The sequence below is a fragment of the Nipponia nippon genome, unplaced genomic scaffold (assembly GCF_047370975.1).
Source record: "Nipponia nippon isolate SJK-2023a ecotype South Korea unplaced genomic scaffold, ASM4737097v1 scaffold_5, whole genome shotgun sequence".
In the NCBI taxonomy this organism is placed as follows: domain Eukaryota; kingdom Metazoa; phylum Chordata; class Aves; order Pelecaniformes; family Threskiornithidae; genus Nipponia; species Nipponia nippon.
Window position 1 is genome coordinate 87518230 of NW_028262369.1, and position 23526 is coordinate 87541755.

The 23526-nt window shown below is 47.5% G+C and overlaps 3 protein-coding genes across 5 annotated transcripts in view; 1 reads left to right on the forward strand and 2 right to left on the reverse strand.

The window, feature by feature from the left end:
* Positions 1–4939, reverse strand: NIFK (nucleolar protein interacting with the FHA domain of MKI67). Its single transcript, XM_087730673.1, has 6 exons — positions 4765–4939; positions 4557–4682; positions 3533–3641; positions 2603–2814; positions 1822–1902; positions 1–581 (listed from the first exon to the last, which is right to left on the reverse strand). The coding sequence occupies exons 1-6, from the start codon at positions 4903–4905 to the stop codon at positions 411–413; spliced, it is 840 nt and encodes a 279-aa protein (XP_087586799.1). The 5' UTR covers positions 4906–4939; the 3' UTR covers positions 1–410.
* A 119-nt stretch (positions 4940–5058) lies between these two features.
* Positions 5059–13693, forward strand: TSN (translin). The gene is made up of 6 exons (XM_087730674.1): positions 5059–5340; positions 5414–5507; positions 9937–10033; positions 10854–10969; positions 11668–11747; positions 12087–13693. The coding sequence occupies exons 1-6, from the start codon at positions 5275–5277 to the stop codon at positions 12321–12323; spliced, it is 690 nt and encodes a 229-aa protein (XP_087586800.1). The 5' UTR covers positions 5059–5274; the 3' UTR covers positions 12324–13693.
* LOC104020332 (uncharacterized) overlaps positions 12730–23526 on the reverse strand; it is a 56682-nt gene continuing 45885 nt past the window's right edge. For all 3 annotated transcript variants that reach the window (XM_087730672.1, XM_087730670.1, XM_087730671.1), the window contains exon 7: positions 12730–22872. In XM_087730672.1, coding sequence (XP_087586798.1) covers positions 22077–22872 — 796 coding nt within the window. In that variant the 3' untranslated portion in view covers positions 12730–22076. The remainder of the gene's footprint in view (positions 22873–23526) is intronic.

A 23526-nucleotide genomic window follows, 5' to 3' on the forward strand; every position in this document is an offset into this window, starting at 1 on the left:
CACAGTTCAAAAACAGTTACTTTTTTTTTTATAACCTGTCGTTAATTATAAATGTAAGATACAGCCCACATCAGCAAGTTCTGAATGGACAGCCTCACATGTTATCTTTCAAAACAGCCAGCGCTAGACACAAGTTACAGAATTAACTGAAGGTTCTGTCGCGACTGTAGGCGTGTCACAGCACGGGCACTTGTGAGCACAAAGTCAAGAATATCTTCAAAGGCAGAGAAGACTGTAGGTCCCCTGGTGGCTAAACAGGGGGAGGATTTGTGAATAGATTCCTTGCCTAGGAAAGGCTGAACCAGTCTAGTCATGACGAACCAAGCCAGGGCAGCAGAACCACTAGAAGCTCCGCCTTCCCAGTTTTTGAGTTGAGGAAAAGCATGGCTACAGCCATCAAAATTTTAAGTCTATTTCTTCAGGTTTGGTCTTTTTCTTGGCTGCTTCTTTGGTCTCTGCACAGCATTCTCAACACTGGCAGGAGGCAGTCTGAGGGTTATTTCATTGTCCTCTCCGTCATCATCCACCTGAGCAGCTTTCCGGCGCTCGAGCACTGTTGGAGTGCAGACTGGAGTAGGATCCTGAAGAGATCAGAAAAACACGATTCATTGCAAAGCATCTGCCAGAGAAAGTTGTCACTGCCTCTGCAGTACCACAAGGCACCTCAGTCCAGCTCTCCTTCAGAACTTCCACACGTTAGGAAAAGTTGTTTTTATAACTAGCTATTTTTGTAGACAGTATTTTTTCAGACAAAAGTCTCATCTTCAAAAAAGTATATGTGAAAGACAAATGTAAATTAGTTCACATTTTCTAACATGTCATTATGCACATTTGCTTTCTAAACTTTCTATTTCCTGACTTAAAGCACTAAGAAAGCCAAGAGGAAAAGAACTGGGGTGAGGGGGATGTATATTTGAGACTGGCATACAGAAATGCCACATTCAAGCCCACAGCAGAGCTGAAACATCCCACCTTCATTATCTCAGTTAAGTTCTCAGAACTCAGTTGACTGAATGTATGGTACCCTGTCTTCCCCGCAACCAGCCCTGTCCCAATTATCACAAGTAAACCCAGCAACATTAAAAAAAAAACCAAAACCAAACTCACAACAGTGATGAAACAAAACAGAAATGTTAATACCTGACAGACTTTTCAGACTGTCAGTGCTCCAAATCTCAGTCTTGATGACGTGAGCTTTCCTTTCATCCTACTGCTAGTTTTAGCTAGCATTCATTTTCAAAATACTGGAATACCATGCTTGGAGAGCACGAGGGAGGAGGGACAGTGGAGTATGTAAATGGGGACAGACAGCACTAGACTGTATTAACGGTTCAACTTCCTTTTTTCCAACACTGACTGGTACTATAATGTAGCGCAGACCAACAGCAGGATGCCAGCAACGAGATCATTTTGTACCCGTCTGAAGCAGAGACGTAGGTGGTGCACAGGTGTCTGTCCCCAGCACCCTGCACTTCTCCCACCTCGAGTTACTGCTGAATAGCAGAGGCCGACAGCAGACACACCGCGGCCTGAACACACCTCGGGACAAGCACTGCTAGTTACAACGTGCTGAACAGAAGCCTTCGCTGCTAATACTCCCAAAGAGAAAGAACTGAGAGGATCCAACCACCCTCCCCCGTTCAAGAGTGTTAATCCGTCTCAAAGGAGCTACTTTTGGCACAAAAATCTCTCAAGCAAATGCTACCCAAGTTTCCAGGTGTTGAAATTAATATGAAGGAAACAGTTGCAGACCTGAAACATCTGCCCCAGTGTGAATGGAGGGGCGTGGTGCTGGGCAGCACCAGGGCTGTTTGGTCTTACCTGGCTGCTCAAAGAAATGTTCAGTTTTGACTTCTTGGATGTTTTCAGGTTTTTTCTCTTTATGGAAAGCTCCTGTGCAGCCTAGGAAGCAAGACAGATCAGGTGGATCACTACAAACCTCCTTGTGTGAAGATGCAAACAGTCACTTAACAGTATACAGAGGTTTCTTTGCTTCATAGCTACAAAATCTTTGCTACAGAAATTAGGTCTGAATTAATAAAATGATTTACAGTGTCACAGGGGTGATCTGGTTTGAACAAAAATACTCAAAGCAATGTAAGAAAAGCTGCTACTGTGCATTTAAAAAAATTACTGTGTTGAACAGTATTGCTTAAAATTCAAGCACTTCACCCAAGCATTCTGCAAATGAGCAATACGCTTGGTTAGTTTAGGCAAGGCCTAGGGATGGAAGCTCTAGTCTTGGGACCCGCCTTCAAATACCTACCCTGGAAAAGCCCGGTTGCTCTTCTGTGATCTACAGCCAAATATGAAAACTACAGGATATCCAACTGTTTATACTAACAGAAGAAAAGGAACATCTTCCCTTTGCTGTTACTTATTTACTTCTCTAAAGGTAAACCCGCATGTACATATAGCACAACCCAGCAGCAGCACTACACTAATTTCCAGGAGCTTCTATACAGTTCGTAACACAAGTAAGTCTCCCCGGCACTCCAGCTCTTTTACCAGTTCCACACAAACCACGTGATTTTCTTGTATTTAGCACCACCTTAGGAACACGTTTTGCACAAAACACTCATCGAAACGGTGCCAAACTTACAAATCCTGGGAAGTCATAATCGAGCCCCTTTTCAGCCAGCCTCTTCCGTAAAAGTTTCTCCTTTCGTAGCAGTCGCTTTGTCATCTTTGCCTTCTGAACGAGTGAACGTATCTTATTGTACCGCCTGACCGCTGGCTGAGAAGGCTTCAGAAATATTTTGTTACTGTTTTTGAAGAGGTTTTCATGGACCCTTTCAGGAGGCATGAACTGACCTGTACGATAAACATGTGACATCAAGTTATAGCAGAGCAGTACGTATACACTTCTCACCACATGTACTCACACGACGCTGTTCAGTTCTCATTGTAACGTTACCCACTGCTACGGCAGCGCAATAGTACAGCGTTTTATGAACAGAGAAAATGGAAAGTAACGAAATACTCATTAGTAAGAGAACTGATAACGGATGAATGGAAGAAAAGAACACTCTCTCAGTTTCACCCAGAAAACAGTCAGAGAAACTTGTTTTTCAGAAGTTGAGGCATATATAGCTCATAATCCTTTACAAAGCAAGTGCTGCTATCGCTATGTCGGAGAAACTTGCTAATTTCATTAATCTTTCAATCAAAAAAGCCCCTTATGTCTGACTGTACAGACAGCAGCTGCAACAGTTACAAACGACAAGGAATTTCCACGTAAAAGGAACTGTCTCCACAGCAAACCCCACCGCTCCCTGAGATTTCACATTATGCAATTGCACAACAAGCATTACCAGCCTAGAGGAAAAACCAGCAATAGTGACCAGAAGGCTGCTCGGGATGTTCTTTACACGTGAAGAAAAGGAAGAAAAGCTCAGCCCCACAGAAAAACCTTTTGGGACAAAACTTCGTAAAAAACCCCTAAGATTCTCCAAACAGTCAAAAAAAATAACACAAATAACTATGGATTTCCTTTGCACGTTAGAGGACTTACAGTTCAGCTTATACTTACACTTGAGCAGTCTTTCAGAAAACAGGTAGTTGTTCATTGTGTCTGCAACAATCTTAGCCACATCATCGGACTCAAACTCTATAAATCCGTAGCCTTTGCTAGCTCCAGTCTGCAAGCAGCGACAGAAAGAAACCTGAAACAATGCTTCGATACCTGGAGAACTACATTAAAATTATGTTATGCTTCTGAAGTCATAGCCCATTCTCAGCTAAACACAAGTAATTTCACAAAGTTCCACGAAATCATGAAAAGCACCGGATTTAGTCCTATATTGGTATGGCGCTATTCGTAAGTAAGTATCTATTTGCATAAGAAACAAACTGCTCACCAACACCTATTTCTTAAGAAAAAGCTGCCCTGCATTGCTGTTATTCTGTTGTTGTTACCCAGCTTACATAGCATTACAATGCGACGATAAATCCAGAAATGAGAAGAAGTTACATTTATGGAGCACAAAGCAACAAGAAAGCTAAAACGGAGTCTTTTCCATGACATTTCATGCTCTACCGTGGATTAGTGTATTCTGGCAACGCTTCTCACAGAAGTGTATTTACTTACGGAAAAAGAGGGGCTGCATTAGCTGTCGCTGAACCTGCCCCTTTGCAGCCCAGAGGCAATGCCTCACGCGCTGTCCATCAGCCTGACGCTCGTTTTGGAAGTACTCTTTTTAAGACAAGCAATTGAGCACGGTGCCCCCCTCCGCCCGCTCATGAAACTGCAACGCGGTTTCCACGTGGTGCGCAGGCAGGCAGCGCCCCAGGCAGGCGGGCAACGGCAGCCGCGGCTGCTGAGGACACCTCGGAGAGGAGTCAGCTCTGCTGGTTCGCCGCACCGGCAGCCGGCGCAAGGAAGGAGCCTCGGGGGCTCCAAGAGGTTGCGCGGCCCCGCCTTGGGGCAGTCGGCTGTGGGCGCAGCGCTGTGTCCCAGGCGCCTGACGAGCGGCAGCGGCGCGAAGGCCAACGGGCAAGCTGGGAGGCGGCCGGGTCCCGCAGCGAGGCGGCCGGGTCCCGCAGCGGCGCCTTACCTTCTTACTCCTCGACAGCCGGAGCCGCCTCACCGTCCCGAACTGCTCGAAGTACTCGTGGATCTGCGGCTCGCAGAGCCCCCGCGGGAGGTGCCCCACGTACACCACGCCCGGCGTCAGCTCCTCCTGCGGGGCAGACAGCAGCCGCCTCAGGACGGGCCCGGGCCGGGGCCAGGCCGCCCCCGCCCCGCCACAGACCCCCGCTCACCTTGGCCGCCCGGTTGTTGCGGACCCGCTGCACTTTCTGCTGGAACTCGCGCTGCAGCCGCGGCTCCAAGGCCAGGAACGACGATGCCGGTGCCGGTGCGGGCACGGCAGCCGTCGCCGCCGCGGCCTCAGCCGCCGCCATGCTGCCCTCCCCGCCGGAAACACGTCACTCCCCTCGCACGCGGTGTCGCGCGGCGGCGGGGGCGCGCAGGCGCAGAGCGGCGGGGCGCTGTCTCCTAGCAACGGGGCCCGGCGCTGCCGGGCGGGGCGGTGGCGGCGCCTCCCTGGGCCCGGCCCCGCCGCACCGGGAGCGCGGCCCCGCCACACGGACACCCTCCCTCCCCCCCCCCCCGCCCCGGGCGAGCAGCTCCCCGCGGGCACCTGCCCGCTCCGCCATCTCCTGGCGCCCCCGGCCGCTCAGGCAGTACGCGGGGCAGCCGCCGCGCCGGCGGCACGGAAGGCCCCCCGTGGGCGCGGGAGGCCCCAGAGGCGGGAGGTGGCGGCGGGCACCATGTCGGTGAGCGACATGTTCATCGCGCTGCAGGGCGTCCTCACCGCCGACCAGGACATCCGTGAGGTGGGCGCGGGGCCGGGGGCGGGCGGGGGCCTGGCCTGGCCTGGCCTGGCCTGACGGCGGCCTGTGTCCGCAGGAGATCCGGAAGGTGGTGCAGGCGCTGGAGCAGACGGCCCGGGAGATCCTCACGCTGCTGCAGGGCGTGCACCAGGGAGCCGGCTTCCAGGACAGTGAGTGCCGCAGAGCCGCCCGCAGCCGGCGGTGGCGCCGCGCTCCGCCTTCCCCGGGCGAGCGGGGAAGAGCCCTTGGGGGGAAGGGAAGGGGGGTGCCCCCGGGGTACCCCTCGGCCACGGGCGGCCCTGCTCCAGGTGTCACAGGCGGGCGCTCCGGGGGTGCCCTGCGTGGGCTTCTCAGGGGCTGCTGGCGGCGGGGGGGCAGCTGGGAGGCTTCCAGCCAGAGGAGTAGAAAAGGTGCCGCTCATCCTCCGGAGGCGCTGGGCTCTCCCCTCCTCCCTCTCCCCTCCCCAGCTCGGTGTCTCGCTGTCTCAGTGCAGAAGAGCGCGTTCTTTTTACAGCTGCTCGTTTTCTGGGTTGTTAAATTGGCTCGTAGGTTTCCCACTAAGTGACACGCACGTAGATTTTTATATTCCGCTAATTCTAACGTGACCTGTTGGACCTTTGTATCTGTATCTTCTTCCTCACCTCTTCTCCCTGCCCCCCAAAAGGCTGCAGTGCTCTGAGGGGTGCTCAGGGTGGTGTGGGAAGCAGGGGCTTTGGTTTGGTTTATATGAAACTGACTATGTGTGTGTATATAAAATCTGCTTAATAGTCCAAAATATGAAGGGAATTTGCAAAGGCTGATAGAGCAGAAGCAGTCCTTGATGTACATTTGAGTGACAACTGGAATTGTGCTGCTGTTTTTGAGGTTTGGGTTGTAGTCAGCCTGGTTCCTTGCTTTCAATCCAAATTCGTTTAAAGTGTTTGATGTAATGTTTCTGAGCCAACCTGCTTCCTGCAGGGCATGAGAATGCTACCACAGACCTTAGACACCCAATGTGCTCTTTCTGCTCCCCCATCCCCACTTTTAGACTTACTGATGAAACTACTGGAAGAAACAGTTTTTTCCCTTAAATATGTGACTTAAAAGCTATTTTTTCAAGTCAATGAATATCTCCTGAGAGGAAGCAACCATTCTGATTTTCCTGGAAACTCGTTGTGACAGTTTTGCATGGGTATCCACTTCAGGGGTTGCTTTCCAGCATTTAATAGTAGAGACCAGTGCCTGGCTCAGTGTATTTTCACTTGATTTTTAATTCTGGGAGAGAGCTGGTCCTGGAACTTGCAGAGTCTGAGAAGAGATTTGGAATAGTTAAAGAAAAGGGGGGGGGGGGGGGAGAGCTCATCTTATAATTCTTGTAATACCAAAGATAATGAATACATGCTTAATAGGTTAGGAGTTAACTCATGATAATAGACCTGTCAGTTTGTCATCAATTACAATGTAATAAAGAAACTCAATAAAGGTTTAGATTAATAAAGGTTTACAGCAGAATGATATAATGCCAGTTAACAGAAGGATTGTTAGGGGGATAAAGAGCACTTGTCAGCTGTCGCATATTTAGACTACACTTCTATTTGATAATGGCTGTAGTTCTGCAGTGTAGTGCTCTTAAAAGGCTGTTTGGCTTACTACAGCATCTCCTGTGTTGAATCAGGACCACATTTTTGCTAAGAAATGGGAATGATTCTTCCCGAGTAGATGAAAAAGGGATAAATGATGACTTTTTTAACTATGAAAGAGAGGATTATTCATTGCAACGAAGTTCTGGCTGGACTTTGTAGCATCAAGATTTTTTTAGCCTTGTATTTATTTATTCCAACCTGTAAGAAAAACTATTAACTTTATTAATAAACTATGTTGAACTATAAAATATTAAATGATAAACTATATAAACTAATAACTAATTAATAAAAAAGCAAAAATACTATTAATTACTACAAGTTCACAGGTGACAGTGATTAGTGACTGCAGCTGTATTGCTGTGGATGGTTTAAGCTGGTGCTGCTGCTGCCAACAGAGGCTGTGTTGCTTGTTGTGCCCCCTCCCTTGTGCCAGCATCAGCGGGAGACGACTTTCTTTCTCCCGCAACCAGCAGAAGGCATCCTGCTGGTTGATCCTTTGTAATTATTCTTGCATCAGCAATTGAGGTAGAGGGATAAAAACTCAAGGAGACAACAGAAAGCCAGTGAAAACAGTTAAAGGGTTTGCACCATCCGAGCAATCCATCCTACCAAAGAGAAAGGTAAGGGGTGGCACGAGCTCTGTTAGTAGAACTACCGGATAGTTGGAAGTTCGATGGAGGGCAGTTCCCTGTGCTAGCCGGTGGTATTTAAAACGTTATCTTGCACAATGCCTTTCCTCTGTTTTCCGGGGACTTAAAATACCTCTTGGCTAAACCTGTTTTCATTGAGTTTTTCATCTAACCTCTTTCCGTGTGGGGCAGCCCCCTACCCACAGACAACAGCTGTTTCACAGAGCCGGCTTCTCTGTGGTCTCTCCCTGCGCCAAGCATGAGACTGTGTTTAGCTGTGGGACAAGTGCTTTCAGTCGTAGCCTTTATTCAGCTGTGGGGATGGGAAGGAAAACCAGCAGAGCCTCAGGCCGGCAGCTGTCGGAATAGGGTCAGAGGATCTCTCTCTCAGCTTCCTCTGCTCCCTGTCCAAAATGGAGTTTGAGAACTGCTTGGAAAGCTGTTTGGGGCAGCGTGTGCTGCAGCCTGCTGTTAGCTGACATGAGTCTGCTGTTAGGTAGGGTCTTTGGAGGCTGAAAGTTGACTTATTATGTCTTTGCTCGTGAAACACGTCGTGTCAAGTTTAGCAAAACATCAGTGGGGATATCCAAGGATGCACGAGTATAGTTTGAAGTTGGGAGGTTACGTGTGCATCATTGGGTGCTGTTGACTGAAACTTTACTGTAAAGATCATGTATTTTTGTCCCAGGTTCCTTTGGCAGAAGCCAAAATGCAAATTTGTGCCTTACTCTGTCCCCAGCTGCCACGTGACGGCTTCCACGACGGAGGCAGAGACCATAGCTCGAGGAGAGTGTTCAAAGGGCAGCTGTCAGTGAGCTGCACACGTTTCCTTCATTCTGGCTGCCACACGGAGCACTTTCAACTTCTGCTTCCTGAAGCTTTTAAATGCTCCTTTTTTTTTTTTTTTTTTTTTTTTTTTACATTGAATTGATGTTTTATTAATGGAAAGTTTTTAAACACACTTAAGTGACTCCTAGTAGGGCTTGTTTGATAAAAATAATTCATCACAGCTTTCAGATTTGGCTTCTATGGATCTTGTTTAAATAATCCTAGCTTCTATACATCAAGATGCAGGAGAGCCTGTCGGGCTGATCTTCTGCCTTCCTTGGGTCGTGACCAGGATTTCTGAGCGGGCTGCAGTTAAGAAGTACTGGTTTGATTATTTCTGTGGGGCCCTGGTACTGCGGGTGCAGTGTGGCTGTAACTCCTGTCAGTAGACGGGAGGTGGCACTGGGTGGTACAGAAACGAGACCATTTCTCTGCAGAGGTACAACGTGCATTGGACAGGCTGAAACCCAGTTTCTTCAAATACATTGTTTAAAGCAGGAAATGCAGTTTCCTGAAGGGATGTTGCACCTCATCTAGCCTAACTCTGATCAATAAGAAAAAAAAAAATCATAAGATTTTAAAATGGAGAAAGAAAAGTTGCTTTTCCTTTGGCTGTACGAGTCGTTTGGCGGTGCTGCTTGGTGTGTGTGCTTTCTTTGGGGCCAGCTGCTGTGCGCAGTGCTGTTCTGTTGCTTGTGGTCTGGTTGTTGCTTTTTCTTCTAACCTGCTGCATTAGGGCGCTCTCCTGAACATTTTGTTTCTTTTTGTGTAACGCCTGTGCAGCCCAGCTGGCCACCCCTTTCTCTTGCTCCATCCACGCAGGTAAAACTCAAACAGTCCTGCTATCAGCTCACGCCTGATTTCTGCTGCGTCCTTCCTTCTGCGGTGCCGCCCGTAGCCCTGCCACTCCAGAGCGCTGCTGCTTGGGTGGGCTTGTAGCACAGGGCTGTAACCGTGTCACTGCTCTTGCTGGCTCCCTCCCTCGCCCCCCAGTATCTGTTGCTGTCGTCTCAGCTCTTCTGTATTTAATAGACCCTCGAACAAAATTGCCGCTCGTTGGTTCAGTCCACGGGCAGGCACCACATCGACTCGGTGTTCTGCCATTCCTGCCTCTGTCCGTTTGTATCCCCCGCTGCCTCTTGGTCTGTAGGCTGTGTGACCTTTCCAGTGTTTTCTTCTGTCAGTGCCCATTACAGAATGGGTTCTTCGTCCATGACATAAGTTTTATAGCAGCAGTTATTAGTCATGATTAGCAGTGATTCTTAAATAACACCGGGGCTTCTTGTCTCAAGTTCAAAACTAAGGACTAGAGCAGATTAGACAGCCCAAAACTCAGGAGTATTTCTCATCTACCTGTGTGACTCATGGTGCGACAATGAATATTTCTCAGATTGGTTCGAATGTCAGCAGACTATCTGGGACAAGAAAGGAGCATACATAGTGCTGTCTACGTTAGAAAACTCTGTTTACAAAACCCTGTTCTCTGTCAAGTACTGAATGCTGTGCTGTTTGTTTTTCAGTACCAAAGAAATGTCAGAAGGCTCGAGAACACTTTGGTACAGTGAGAACACAGCTGGAATCTCTGAAGACCAAGTTCCCTGCTGATCAGTATTACAGGTGTGCAGGATCACATGCAGCCAGACATGGATATGGGAATTCTCTGGGCATGTTTGGCATCATTATTTTGGAAGAATGATTTAAAGGTTTATGGCTCAACGCTTCTTTCTGTTTGAAAAGTAAATCATGGTAGAGAAGTGTGAGGTTTTTATCAGCACAGATAAAAAATGCTTTTACTCAAACACTCTATTTATCACTTTTCACTAAAAATACCCAGTATTAAATTCTTTTTCTAGAAGCTTTCTTAGAAAACAAAAAGGAAGGTTTAAGAAATTGATGTTCTATTGGAGCTGCCCTTGTTTCTGGGAGCAGAGCATTTGCTGCTCCATTAATTTCAGTTAAGTTAGGTGTGGGGCATTTCTGAAAACAGAGCTCTAAATCTCTCATGAAATGGCTGTTGGACACCGCAGATGCTAAATGAAGTTGTCACCTTTGTGTTTTGTTTGCTGCCAGAAGGGGACAGTGTCTAGCAAGAGCATTTCAAAGAACAGGAATCTTGTCAGCTCAGATCTGCTGAGGGAAGATGGGAGGGAAAGCCCTGGTTGTCTCGTGGGCACAACAACCTGAAAAACTCTGTGAGCTGAGTAGGTGTGTGAGAGGCGCGAGCAAGTGCTAGCATCCAGTGTCGTATCCGGGGGTGAAGTTCTGGAGTACCAAGGAGATGACTTTAAGCTGGTGTCATTTTGATAAGCCAAAAATATTGCAAAGTGCTATGTGTAAAGGTGGAAAACATAAAGTATACATAATGTATGCTTGTTGTCTGTCTCTCCAGCAATAGGTGTTACTTATTTATGCCTTGACTTGGTGTTTTCTTCAACAGATTTCATGAGCACTGGAGGTTTGTACTTCAGCGGTTGGTGTTTCTGGCAGCGTTTTTAGTCTACTTGGAGTCAGAAACATTAGTGACCCGAGAAGCTGTTGCAGAAATACTTGGGAGTAAGTTAATGTTGTAACTGAGGAGAAAACGCTGGTGACATTTTTAGATTTGTAGCTTACAGGGAAACAGCAGAACTTCATTTCTTCCCAGGAAACAGGTTCCAAAATTTATCTGGTATTTGATTTCATTATCTAAACAACAAATTCTTTTAGAAGGTGGAAATCAGCAAACCTAATGTAAACAAAAGTATTTATTCATTAACAAGTTCCTCATCAATGAAGATTATTCATTCAAGTTGCGTAAATCTACCAAAAGAATAATATAAAGATGAGAGTTTATTTTTCTCACTTTTTTTGCTTTTGGTGTTTAAAAAGTGTGGAAAACAGATTAAATTCTGATGCTGTAAGAGAATTGTGTCCTCCCAGAGCAAAGCATTTGGGGAAAAAAAGAAAAGGGAAAATGTTTTTCTAAAAAATGCCTACAGACCCCTCTCTTGTATATTGATGTAAATTCAGTTATTCTGCTGGATCAGTTATAAGCTGTTGCACGTCCGGTTGAGGATGTACGAGATGCTAAATCAAAATGCTGAGAAGAGGCAGTAATTACATCACATACAGGAAAAGGCTGACTTTTATTTTGTAATAATATTTCATAAATTTGATATTTCAAATTAGCTCCAGTAAACAAATGCAATTTCAACTCGCTGGTTTTGCTCGCGTTCAGTACCACCTGATTACCACTCTCTTTTTCATCTTAGTTGAAGCTGATCGAGAGCGGGGCTTTCACCTGGACATTGAAGACTATCTTTCTGGTGTATTAACTCTCGCCAGTGAGCTGGTAAGGAAGATATTCATGCATACATTTGGATTGAAACTGACTAGTTTTCTAACTTTCCCAAGTTGTTCCTGGAAGTTATGATACATAACGCCTTGATCTGAACTTCTAGCAAACTGCCTCTCTGTATGCCAGAGGTGATCCTCACTGATATTTTAAGATTTAAACTAGTCACTAGATTGAAAATCCAGGATTATGGTCAACAAAAAGGTAGATCTGAGTATAAGTAACCTGACTGCCTGGAACAAAACTGCTTCCTTTGGTAAAGGAACTGACGGGAATAGCGACGTGATTTGGGTGGGTTCCTCCGCTGATGTTCTCCTGTGGGCCTTCCTCCCGTAGGCCAGGCTGGCAGTCAACAGCGTCACGGCCGGTGACTATTCTCGCCCTCTCCGCATCTCAACTTTTATCAATGAGCTGGATTCTGGCTTCCGTCTCCTCAACCTGAAGAACGACTCCCTGAGGAAACGTTACGATGGCCTGAAATACGATGTCAAGAAAATTGAGGAAGTGGTTTACGACTTGTCAATCAGAGGACTCAATAAGGAAGCAACAGTTGGTGTGGGTGGAGAGAAATGAAGGATGCTCGGTTTAACAGCATCATTGATTACCTCAGATGGTTGCCAATTTAGGAAGCATGCTAGCGAAGCCTTCCTACAGTAGTTTAGAAGAACTGCAGCTGAAAGCTGCTCTCTATTTTCTTACAAAAGGTGTAGTACGGGTGTTAGATCTCAAAATGTTTTGTAAAATCACGTCTAGATTAGGGCAGGAGGCTCTCTGGTTCCAGTGGAATTCCTCTGTCAGGACGCGGGGTGCCGTTCTGCGCACAGCAGCAATAGTAGTCGCTAACTCCCATGAGCTCAAATTCTCGTTAGTTCTCTAGTGTTGCTTCACTGCTCCGGCAGTGATGTGCTTCAGCTGCCCCTGCGCACACCCCTTTCGGGACGTGTGCACAGCACGCAGCTCAGTGCAGGTCCATGTGATGTTTTAAAAAACACAGTGTGTAAATATCTATACATTTTTTTAAGACACTTTTTTTTTTTTGCCTTTTTGTTTCTTCAATTTTCACCTATGCCAGTAGGTTGAACAGATTTGCATAACTGTTTTTTGCATAACAGATCTTTTTAAATGGCTTCTGTTAATGTATCCCCCTTCGCTGAGAAATTAGTGAAAATATTCCTGAGAATGTCTCCATTGGAACTGGAGTGTTGCACCCGGGCACATCGCGCGCTTTTTCTCTCTCTCTTTTGTTTTTTCCTTTCCTCCAAGATTTCTGTTACCAGGGAGAGCAAGGTTTTCTCAAACATCTGCTTTCACTGGCTGGTATTTGTTTTACTGACATGAGTAAATGTTGAGTTTTAATATGATCATTTGCCTTGAGAACTCGGTGTAACCAATTTTTATTTTTTTTTTAACTACCAAGGTTTCCAAATAGAGAAGCGTTAACTGATAAACTGCAGGTAGCGTCTGAGTTTTAACAACCTATGTAGGCCACAGCTGTACCTGTGTCCTGGGATTAAAGAAAAAACCCACACCAAAACTATAGTTCATGTAGTAAAATGTTTGTATCTTCAGAAAAGGGGAAATTACTAGTTTCACATAATTTGCATGTGAGATGTTTGCAAACACCAACAGCCTCTTTCATTTGTGTAAATGGAGAGACTCACACCTCCCAGGGTGTGTGTTCTCTTGTCCTAAAGGACTCTGAGTTTCGCCATTCTTCTCCTACTTCTGGTAGTGCAGTAGGGTTAAAGAGAAAAACAAATTTACTTAGGAGGAGGAGTATTTCCAGAGGATGAACGCAAGCAGTTAAGTTTCTGTGGGGTTTGTTAGTGTTTCATTTTGTTAGGAAAGACTTCCCACTGTTTCAGTTTTTGTTTATTGGAAGAAATGGTTTCTTGGTTATTTTGGCCAATAAAAGCTGTTCTTTGATTTTGGTCATTTGGTAACTCTGGCTGTTGTCTGATTATCTGTTGTTACTTGGTTCCCTGCCTGGGCGCCTACTCTGAAATCTCAGAATTTAGGTTCAGCCTTCAGCTGTCCTTGGACAATAACACAATTCCTCACTTTGGCTGTACGCTGGTCAGTGGCGCGCTCTTACGTGCTGGCAAGTGGAGCTTCAGTCAAGCTGCAAACAGATTTCATAGGCTTTTTTTTTTTTTATACTTTTAATTCTGACCCGTTTCACCAAGTAAAACGGGAGAGGTATGGAGTTCATCATTACCAAATCCAAGATGTGGCAAGGTTCATCTTCAGAGAATCTCATCATCTTTAATGTTTCTCCTCGTCCTTTGTATCTTGTGTCACACAATGTAGGAGATGGTAATACCCCTTTCACAGCTGAAGAAGATGAGGTGTAACTTCCTGAGCCCCACGGCAATGAGACCAGCTTTCAGAGTAGTTCTTTCTTCTTGCCCCATGCTAGCGTTTGCTGCTTTCTCGCTTTAACCCTGTGGAGGTGGGAGGAAGGAAGAAGCTTAAGCCGGTTCTACTCGCAAAATAACACCCTAAGGCTCCGAGACACAGCCGTGCAGACCAAGGTCACACAGGAAACCCGTGGGAGCAGGGGAATTAGAGAAAGGTTTCCTGAGCGTCAGTCCGATGTCTCTTGGGTTGGAGGACTCCTGGCATGTGGGGCTGGGACGTGAGGCCACGTGGCGGGGCAGGTTTCGGGTTGCAGGGCAGGTGTTTGTTAAGGCTTTGTGCTGGCTTGTGTCCCGGCTGCTCCGGTTGCGTTTGGTCAGGCAAAAGGTCTGCTTCCTGATGTGGGATCCCATGTGCCTAACACGGCTTTTCAGTCGATCCCAGATCTGCCAGCTCTTGCATCTTACGTGGTTTCCGAGAGCTGGTGGAGATACCAGAGCGCCGCACCACAGGTGCGGATACTGTGGGAGGGACAACTGGAAAAGCAAGTCTCTTAGGGTTTACAAAGTCTGCAAGGTGTGGGATCCTTCTGTCTAAGGCTCTGTGAAGAGCAAGTGCCTGAGAAAGAGAGACTGCAGTGTTGTGTTCCTGGAGGGTGTTTAGCAAACACCTCGTTTGTTCCCGTTCCTGGGTTTTGGGAGAGCCTAGCATCTTCCTCTAGAAAAGCGTCATTTGCAAGAGCCAGGCTGCGTAGTGCGTTCCCAAGCCAGGTCTGGGGAAGGGAAAAGAAAAAAAGAAAACCGCAAACTTTCTCCCTAGGCTGCAGCAGGGAAAGCCAGGGACCTGCTTCTTGTGGCTAGAGGTAGCCTATAGACCTCGTGGCCTTGATGGTGAATCTGCACATTACTCTGGTCCTAAAAGGTAAGTCGTGTTTCTATCCCAGAGCCAGGAGCAGAGGGAAGAAGGGAAGACCCAGAAGGACTTGAGTCGGGGGGGGTCTCTCTTCTCCCGGGGGCAACAGGAGCAGGTCAGCCAGCGGAGAACGGCAGTGCGAGACGGAGCTCCGAGGGCTGCAGCAGCTTGATGGCTCGTGATGAATCAGATGCACTTGAACTCTGAACAAACAACTCCTGTTGGCACTGAATGGACTGCGCAGCGTGCGCTGGCGGCTGGGAGGGGGTGAGTCAGCACAGGAGCACTGGAGAGGCTGACTCAACAGCCAGCACAGCTCTTCTCGGAGCCTCTTCAGCCTGAAGTGTGTCCCAGGGAGCGCTCTCTCGGATTGTATCTGTATTCACTCACTGGTTTGGTTTCTTTTTTTTTCCCCATCTTGACATCATTTCTGCATGTTTTCTTTATTTCAGAAAAAAGGGCACTTAAATAGTTGATTAACTGCTCTTTATTTATAGCACTGCCTGTTCAGCCCCTGCAGATCAATGAAAGTGCTGACCTGAAACCTTTTAGGAAATAGGGGTGAACAGAGCTCCACGGCACAGGATGGAGAGCAGACCTCGGGGCTCTCTGCTGGAGCAGACTAACTGCAGCCCGAGACCAGCAACCTCTTCAAACTGGCACTTGTTAAAGGACACGTTATCACCTCCAGACTGCCCTTTTCTAGTGCCAGCACACATCTTGGTGCAGTGAACTGGATCAAGGAACTGATCTAGCCAAAACAACCTTTATTTTTCAGCAGTGTTTGCTCCCAATCCAGCTCACCAGGCTGTCCCGCACACACTGTGCCAGTGTGTGGAGGGAGGCTTCTTCCCCTCCCCGTGGTGCCAGCTTTAAGTGTTCACTGAGCTGTAAGGCTACATGGTAAATTGTCTGATTTTCTTGCAGTAATTTAACTGCTTCCAGTTCCGTTAGCATTGCCAAGGTTTTCGCTTTGGGTAAATAATTTGCCTTCATTTCACTGCAAAGTGATGACTTCTGTGCTGTAGAGCCCTACTCATATTTTTCAGCCGGTAAGGTCATTGCACACCGAGGCAATTAACAAGAGCAGAAAGTGAACGTGGATGACTCCTGGGGTCTGTGCGTGGGTATCGACTCGTTACTCATCAGCAGTCCATCTTCCCTCGTTAAAGTACCGTTTGTTGCTGGATACCGTGGTGCAACTGTACTGGAATGTGTGTAGGGGCTGTTCAGAGAACCTCCTGCCTGCTGAAGTCGTGGAGAGTCACGCAGCCAGCGTTTCATTTTGTAAGGAATAGTCATTTATGGTATGTATCTCCTGTACGCATGTTGTGGGTCAGGCATGAATTACCTGAAGATGGGTGTCGCCTTGCAGGTTTCTCTGCGTCTTTGTTTATTGTCACTTCAAACTGCGGCACTTCTGGCTTGCCCTGGTTAGCCACCACAGGACTGCCCTGCCCGAGGGAAAATGGCTGTCCTAAAACCAGCCCTTTCTTGAAAGAAGGGGGAATACGCTCCTTGTCTGAATGCTTGCTCATCTGCACGTTCACACTATGGGCGTACCAACATCTGACCTCCTCCTGCTGGGGAAAATGTAAGAGCCTGAGCCCTGCAAGGGCGCTGGCTGCTTCCCAGGAAGCCTGCCGGCTCCCATCCTGGCAGGGAATGCTGTCTGGCCACCTCTGGGTCAGCACTGGGGCCCTATGCAGCTCTCGCAGGCTTCTGTGAAGTCTGACGACCACCACAACCTGTTGGAGGCTTCAACAGGGACTGCGGAAAGCCTACAGGGAAGAAAAAGTCTGAGATTTCAGCCCCTGTGAAACGGTCCAGGGCTAAAAGGCCTTGTGCTCTTCGCATGTTTTGGTTACCCCAGGCATCAGTCATGGGATCTGCTCTGTGACTTTCTTGTGACCTCCAGGCTTCCCACTCTCATCTGCCAGCCCTCCCCACAACACCCAGAGAGACATTTGATGCGGGTCCTCCAGAGGACGTGACCACAGCACTGCAAGGGAGGTTCCTGCGCTAGGAGGGAAGGGTTCACAACCACCTGGGGCTCCACCGCCACTGAAACAAAGGGTTCCTTCGCCTGCTCCTACGTGGGGCACCCTCCCTGGGAGGGCTGTTTGCAGTCTGGGTCTTCTCACCTGCAGCTGAGATCATTTTTCAGGGATGAAAAGCCTGTGCTGATGGAGATCACACTGGGGCAGGATTTGACCTGGAGAGTTGCAAATTACCATTACGTTCATCCCTGCTAATGGAGCCAGAGCCTAATGCCAGCTTTTCAACTTTTCGCAGCGGTGTAACTGCTCCCAGTCAAGCCTGGGCAGAGACCCGTGCTGGAGGATGCTCTGCCCGTGTTCCGATTCCTCGTTAGGGTTCTTCACACGCTGTTGAAGAGGACCCTCTACGTTCCTATCGCTCAACTTTTCCATCCATGTTGTAGAAAGGTTTCCCTTGGGGGACCACCTTCAGCTTCCTGAGAGAGATGGCTTTTTTTCTAATGAGTGCCCTTGGGGCTTGCCTGGAGTTTTTGGACTGTGCAGCGTTATTGTTAAAACTTTGATTTTTTTTTTTTTTTTTTTTGTAATTGCTTGTACCTGTCTCTAGCCATACTGATATTCTGCAGCAGCCTCTGCGAGACATATGGCAGTTCCTTTGTCTGCCTGATTGGTAAGGCTTTTTGCTCTGTCATATTCCACTGTAGTGACAGAAGGTCACTCAATAGTGACAGTGAGATCTTTGAACATTTATCCGATCTCTATCAGGAGGACAGTCTCCTCCATTGCTTTTGGTTCCAGGTTTTTCCAATTTCAAGTCAGAAAATGTCAGCCTAATTCCAGCTTAATCTCACCTGGTTCCCCAGCATACATCTAAGAGGAGACATGGCTGATATGAAAAGAGAGTTACTACAGCTGCTTGATCCATGAGCCCTGAAGGGATATCTTTGATGTGGTGCTAGAAGATTTGAATTATCTTCCCTTCGAGGGTGTCAGGGACAAGCAAGAGAGTTCAAGATTCACCAGAATCTCCTGTCGGAGATCTGCCTTCCTGAGACTTTAGCTCCATAACAGATTCACATGCATTGAATGATTAAAGTTCCCCGAGGCAGGAGATCTGAGATTATCTCAGAGCTTTTTTTCAGGATTTGGGATGTGCTGAGGTCAACCTCTTGGTCTCCAATGACAGCTACGATGATAGGTTCTTGCTGCCAGACCAAAGCTGGTGCTCCCTTTCAGCTGGTGCCCCTTCCCTGTCCTCACTTCTGTTAAGGACAACCAAGAATGTACAAGAACACCATAAAAGAGAAGATCTCTGTTCACTAAAGCGGAAGTCTCTGCCCTCTAAAGTATTTGCTCTTCATCTCCCCATTTTTTTTTCAGGCTTTTCCACCCAGGCTGCTGACTCTTAAAGCAGCTATTCCTTCTTTCCTTGGGACTTGATCTCACACGGGCATCCAAGTGTTGTGTCTTCTTGTGTGTCTGCCCTGAGCTCAAAACTAGGTGGACTCTATGACAGAGACTGCCTGTTGCTGTTTTCCTGGTAAATGACGAGCAAGACTCATTCTAAATTCTTGTTAAAGGTCATTTACGAGTTCTGACAAATCAAGGGAGTAAGCTGACTTCCTCTTTTTTCTCTCTAACGTGCTACTTCCAGAGAGGCCTGCTTGTACTAGCAGGGTAAGTTCAGTGGGCTGGAGTCTTGAAAAGTAATCTTAGTATTGTCAGTCATGACTTCGGAGAGGCATAAAATTATTACAAAGCCGTAGGATGGCCAGTTTGGAACAAATAATTGCTTTCTTGGCTTACAGACAACCCTGTTCCCGAGTACCCTGGGTTATAATAGCATTTTGTCAGATTTGTTAATCAGAAGTGGAAAAATACAGCACAACTAATCTCCAGGGCTGCCAAGTAAGATGTGTATATGTGATACCAAAAGACCTGGAACTTCCCAGGAGAGGGATCATCCAGTTCAGAAAAGTGCCTGGGGATTATGGAAACCTTCTGCCTTGTCAGTGCGCTGAGACTCCTCGCCCTTCCTGTGCAGGCTCACCCCGCAGCACGAGCGCTCGCGGGGCCACAGAGATTGTGCTCGTGCTCCCTTTCAACACCTGTAATTTAAAGGCAGGCAAGCAGCTGAGTACACACCGGATGCATAAAAGATAAATAACATTGGAAGCACAACCTCTGTCTAGTTTGACAGGTTCAACAATCGGGCTGCCGCTTCCCGTAGGAGGCTGTGCCAGATCAAAGAGCTTGTACTGTTCCCTGGCCTCAGGTTTTTTAGGACAGGGCTACAATACCACATACACGTTCTGCTCATAACTCAACACCCGGCGATTATTTATGGACCTTCTTTTGGGGAGAGTTTGCCTGGTTCAGAGGAAATAGACCATGATTACTAGGAGCCTGGCAGGCAGGTGTTTCCTCTGATACCTAGAAAAAACCTGAATCTGACAAACTGAACAATCATCCAAACACAAGATTGATGCTAAATATCAGACCTTTTACATATACTTATTGTTCTCTAACCTTTCTGAACAGCCAGGGTGACTGAAGGTATCTTGATTTAAAGATATGACTGTACAAACAGTCCGCGGCTGGTTTTGAGCATGAATTGGTGTGGAGAAAAACACTGTGCTGGAAAGTAATTGAAAACTTTCCAGAAAGCAGCAGCTTTCTGTGGCTGTGAAAGCCACTCGCTGTTTGGATAAATTAAGCTATTAGGCTTACTGTACTTAGGCCTTCCCTTACCAAAACTGCCACTGGCGGTTATGAAGAGAAGGTAGCTGTGCCGTTTTGATCTTGAGAGAGAAAACAAAGGTGCTACAAGCTGTTGCTTTTTGCGTGTCAGGTGAATGGGGCTTGAAGGCTGTTAGATGCAGGTCTGTCATGACAGAGTCAGAGAAATCTTCTTCCAGCAGCTGCTCTGCTTAAGCATCCATCTATTTGAAAAACAAGCAACAAACTTATAAAAGCAATGCCTCATGCTCGTCACTGGCTGTTCAGTGTGTATTTTGGGGGAACAAACAATTTATTGTCTAACGACTAGAAGTAGCTGGAGGGGATTCTGACTCACTTGAGGGAGTCAGGCTGCTGCCCTAACAAGTGTTTTGCCAGCTATCGCTCGCTACAGCGCTCAGCTGTGTGCTGCCACCCGCACACCTTGGGTACGTGTTTGTAAAGCCTCCGATGATGCAACAGCTCCCATTTCCTCAAGGACAAAAATGCTAGACAGTGCAGATGAAGAGAAAATACAGCCAGTATGTACACGTCTCACTGCTGGTGTCTGCCTCGGTGCCTGGAGTGGTGGAACAAGCCCCAGCAGCTGTGGCAGGAGGACAAAGCACTGGGCACGGTCTGGAGGCCTGCTCAGGCCTTAGGTCACTGGTGACTTTACAAGACTAGGGCTACCTGCGTGAAGGTATGAAGGTAGCCTCTGTCCGCCTTCGCTTGTGCGCTCACTGATGCCGACTGATCTCTGGAGAGATGCACAATTAAGCTTCCTTGTGTGAATCCTCCTGTAAAATACATGCCTGTAACAGAAATATTTTGTTGGGAGTGAATAATACTGATTGGCTCTGTCTTTACCCTGGGGGGCTGAAAGAACATTTACAGGCTGTCCTCCGAGACCCACCAACCAAAATTCAGGCTCCCTTCATTTAGCCTCTAGGGCTGTAATCTGGCCTTTGCTGTGTAAGTCACAGCGTGACATTTTGCTGATCTTGTAATCGCAAGGCCGCGGTCAGTGGTAATGTCAGGCTGAAAAGGTTAAACCCTGTTTGCCTCTTTACCATTGTTCAGCTTTGAGTCATTTCCCTGCTGCGGAGCTGTGAGGCTGGACCTTATGGGGGAGCGCTTTTGTGGCTGCAGTTTCGGCTCTCACGGCTGGGGACTGACCTGCCCAGGCAGGGCTGCGGCCAGAGCACAGGACTTTGTGCCAGTCTATTGTTGTCTAGTGACAATCAGGGTAGCAGGCCTGTACCGTTCTCCCAGTCTCATTAGGAGTAGCCCCTGAATTCTGTTCAGGGGATGCAAAGAACAGACGTAGGCACATTGTTCCCCTGAATGCCACCCATACTAAATCAAGTATCTACTCCAGAACACAAGCATTGAAAAAAATACCCACCTAAAGTCATTGAAACATAATTACTAAAACCTTTTATGTTACTCTACAGTACAATGTAAATTGTTCCTTTCAGATTTTGAAATACACTAGATTACATCATTTAAATAATCGCAAACTTTTAAGTTCACTATTTGTGGTAGCAGAGCTATATTTACATACACTTCTGAGACATTTCAGATGCAGCATTATGTTCCAGTCCCTAAGCCAGTTAAATAACAGACTTTCAGTGGGAGTGTATTGCTCTTCCACAGGTTCTACACATATTTGAGGCGTACGTGTCAGAGAGCAAGAACTCCTTTTATTCTTGTCTGCTTTTTTTTTTTCTTTGCTGTGTGCATGCAGCTGAATCTGAGCAAATTGATACCTACTTGATTTGGATTAAGACACAAGACCTTTCTTTTTAAGCAAGTATTTTGACTGAATATACAGGGGTGAATAATGAAATATAGTCCTTAGGAGTAGCAGTGGAAAAGATCATTTTCTCCAACTTTCCTCCCCTGTTGCATAATACCGCACCTAATTTTGACCCTGACTTTACCTAATGCTGATGAAATACAGTCAATGGTGGAAACCTCTCTCATGTTGTCAAGACTGGCTTTCAACACAATCCATGCAATGGCAAGCATCATACATCATTCTCCCGCAGTGCAATATTAACAAGTTAAACTCAGTATTTTCCTCGAGATCTGCTCCTCAAGGGAAGCCCATCTCTGTATGTACATCAGCCACAAACAGGTTGTGAGTCCCGAGGCTGGAGACCAGAATTAGGCTGTAATGCTTGCTTCCAGTGCTGCTAAGAGTCTTTGTGGGCCAGGCTCCTCCCTGTGTTGTCCACGGAGCAGAGCAAGTTCAAGCCACCGAGGCTCTTGATGGTCCTTGGCACGTGGCACTGGTCAAGCCAAGTCTCCCTGCGTGCTGCCCGTGCAGGGCTCAGGGCCTGGTGTGAGGGGTGCTGATCATGATGTTGGGCAGCGCATTGCGCCGCTTCTTCCAGGAGCCCAGCTCCCTCGAGTACCGCCTGATCTGCCTGAACCAGTGGTGAGTCCGTGCCCGGTCGCTGTCCCGGAACACAAACGCCTCCCGTCTGATCTCAATGAGTTCAAAAGTGTCGTCACAGTCAGGATCAGTAGAGACAATGCAATTACTCAGCCTCAAGGGCTCCCTGAGCAAATGGAACTTCCCGTTATTTTTGTCCCTGATGAGTACCAGCACGGCATCCTTCACAGGCCCTGGCTCAGCTGACTCCAGGCTGGACTCCGACACGCGCTTCATGTTCACCAGGAGGAGGACCTGCATGTTCTGGAACTTCAGGGTCTTGCTACCTTTCTTCACCCACTGGCCGTCAGGGGGCTGGGCCAGCTGCAGAGACCCCTCCATCACAAATCGCGTCTCTTCCCGCAGCCAACCTACAGTTTTGAGGGCGGTTTCTCTCATCTCGATGTTGATGACTTCCCTCTTCTTCTTGCTGTCCTGGCGAAAGGAGCGGAGGGTCCACGTGTTCCCCTCCTGCTTGGTTTTCATGTTGATGTGCTCCAGGTGGGACTCGATGCGGCTCTTGGCCTCCCGCAGGCTGCCATGATCTGGGTGGTACTCGGTGGTGGCCTTGATGATTCTGCTGAGCAGCAGTGGGTACTTGGTGACTCTTTGCAAAGGGGCCATCAGGAAGGACCTCAAATTCATCCGCCGCAGTGCTGTGTTGTCATTCTGGGAGACATTGAGGAATATTCTGCAGGGATTTAAAAAGAGGGAATGAAATGGTGGCTGTTCTGCCAGCAGATGCTGCAATCCTAGATGCAAATGAACAGTGTGGTGCTGACAGCTGCTGGGCACTGCAGCCCCCCCTCTGGTTTTAACAGCCTTGTGAATTCTGTCTTCTCAAAAACTAACAACAATTTCTGCAGCTGTGCTCAGCTGCAGAACAGCGATGAGGTGCCTGGGACACTAGCACATAACATCCTGGCAGTCTTCCATTAAATCACTGTAAAACAACGAGGGTGTGATCTTTCTCTGGTACACACTGATGTAGGCCCAAGGCAGACACATCAGCTTCTATCAGATTACATTAATTTGTAGCTCCTTTCATCATTAGATCACAAAGCACTCTAAACAAGAATTTGGTACCATCATCATTTTAAGCTGTTGCCGTGGAAAGAGAGAAGTGACTCGCCTGACATTGCCCAATAGGCCAGGGCTAGGAATGGGAAACAAACTCAAGTCAGGCATGCTTCACACAGTGGCTTTCCCCAGTGGAAATCCAAACCATGCTCTGGCGCAGGGGCTGAGAGCTGTTCTCAGCTGGGTGTTATTTGGTGAAAGTTCAGCCCAGTGGTCAGTGGGCAAACACTGGTACCACAAAACACAGTATACGGCTGGGGACCAG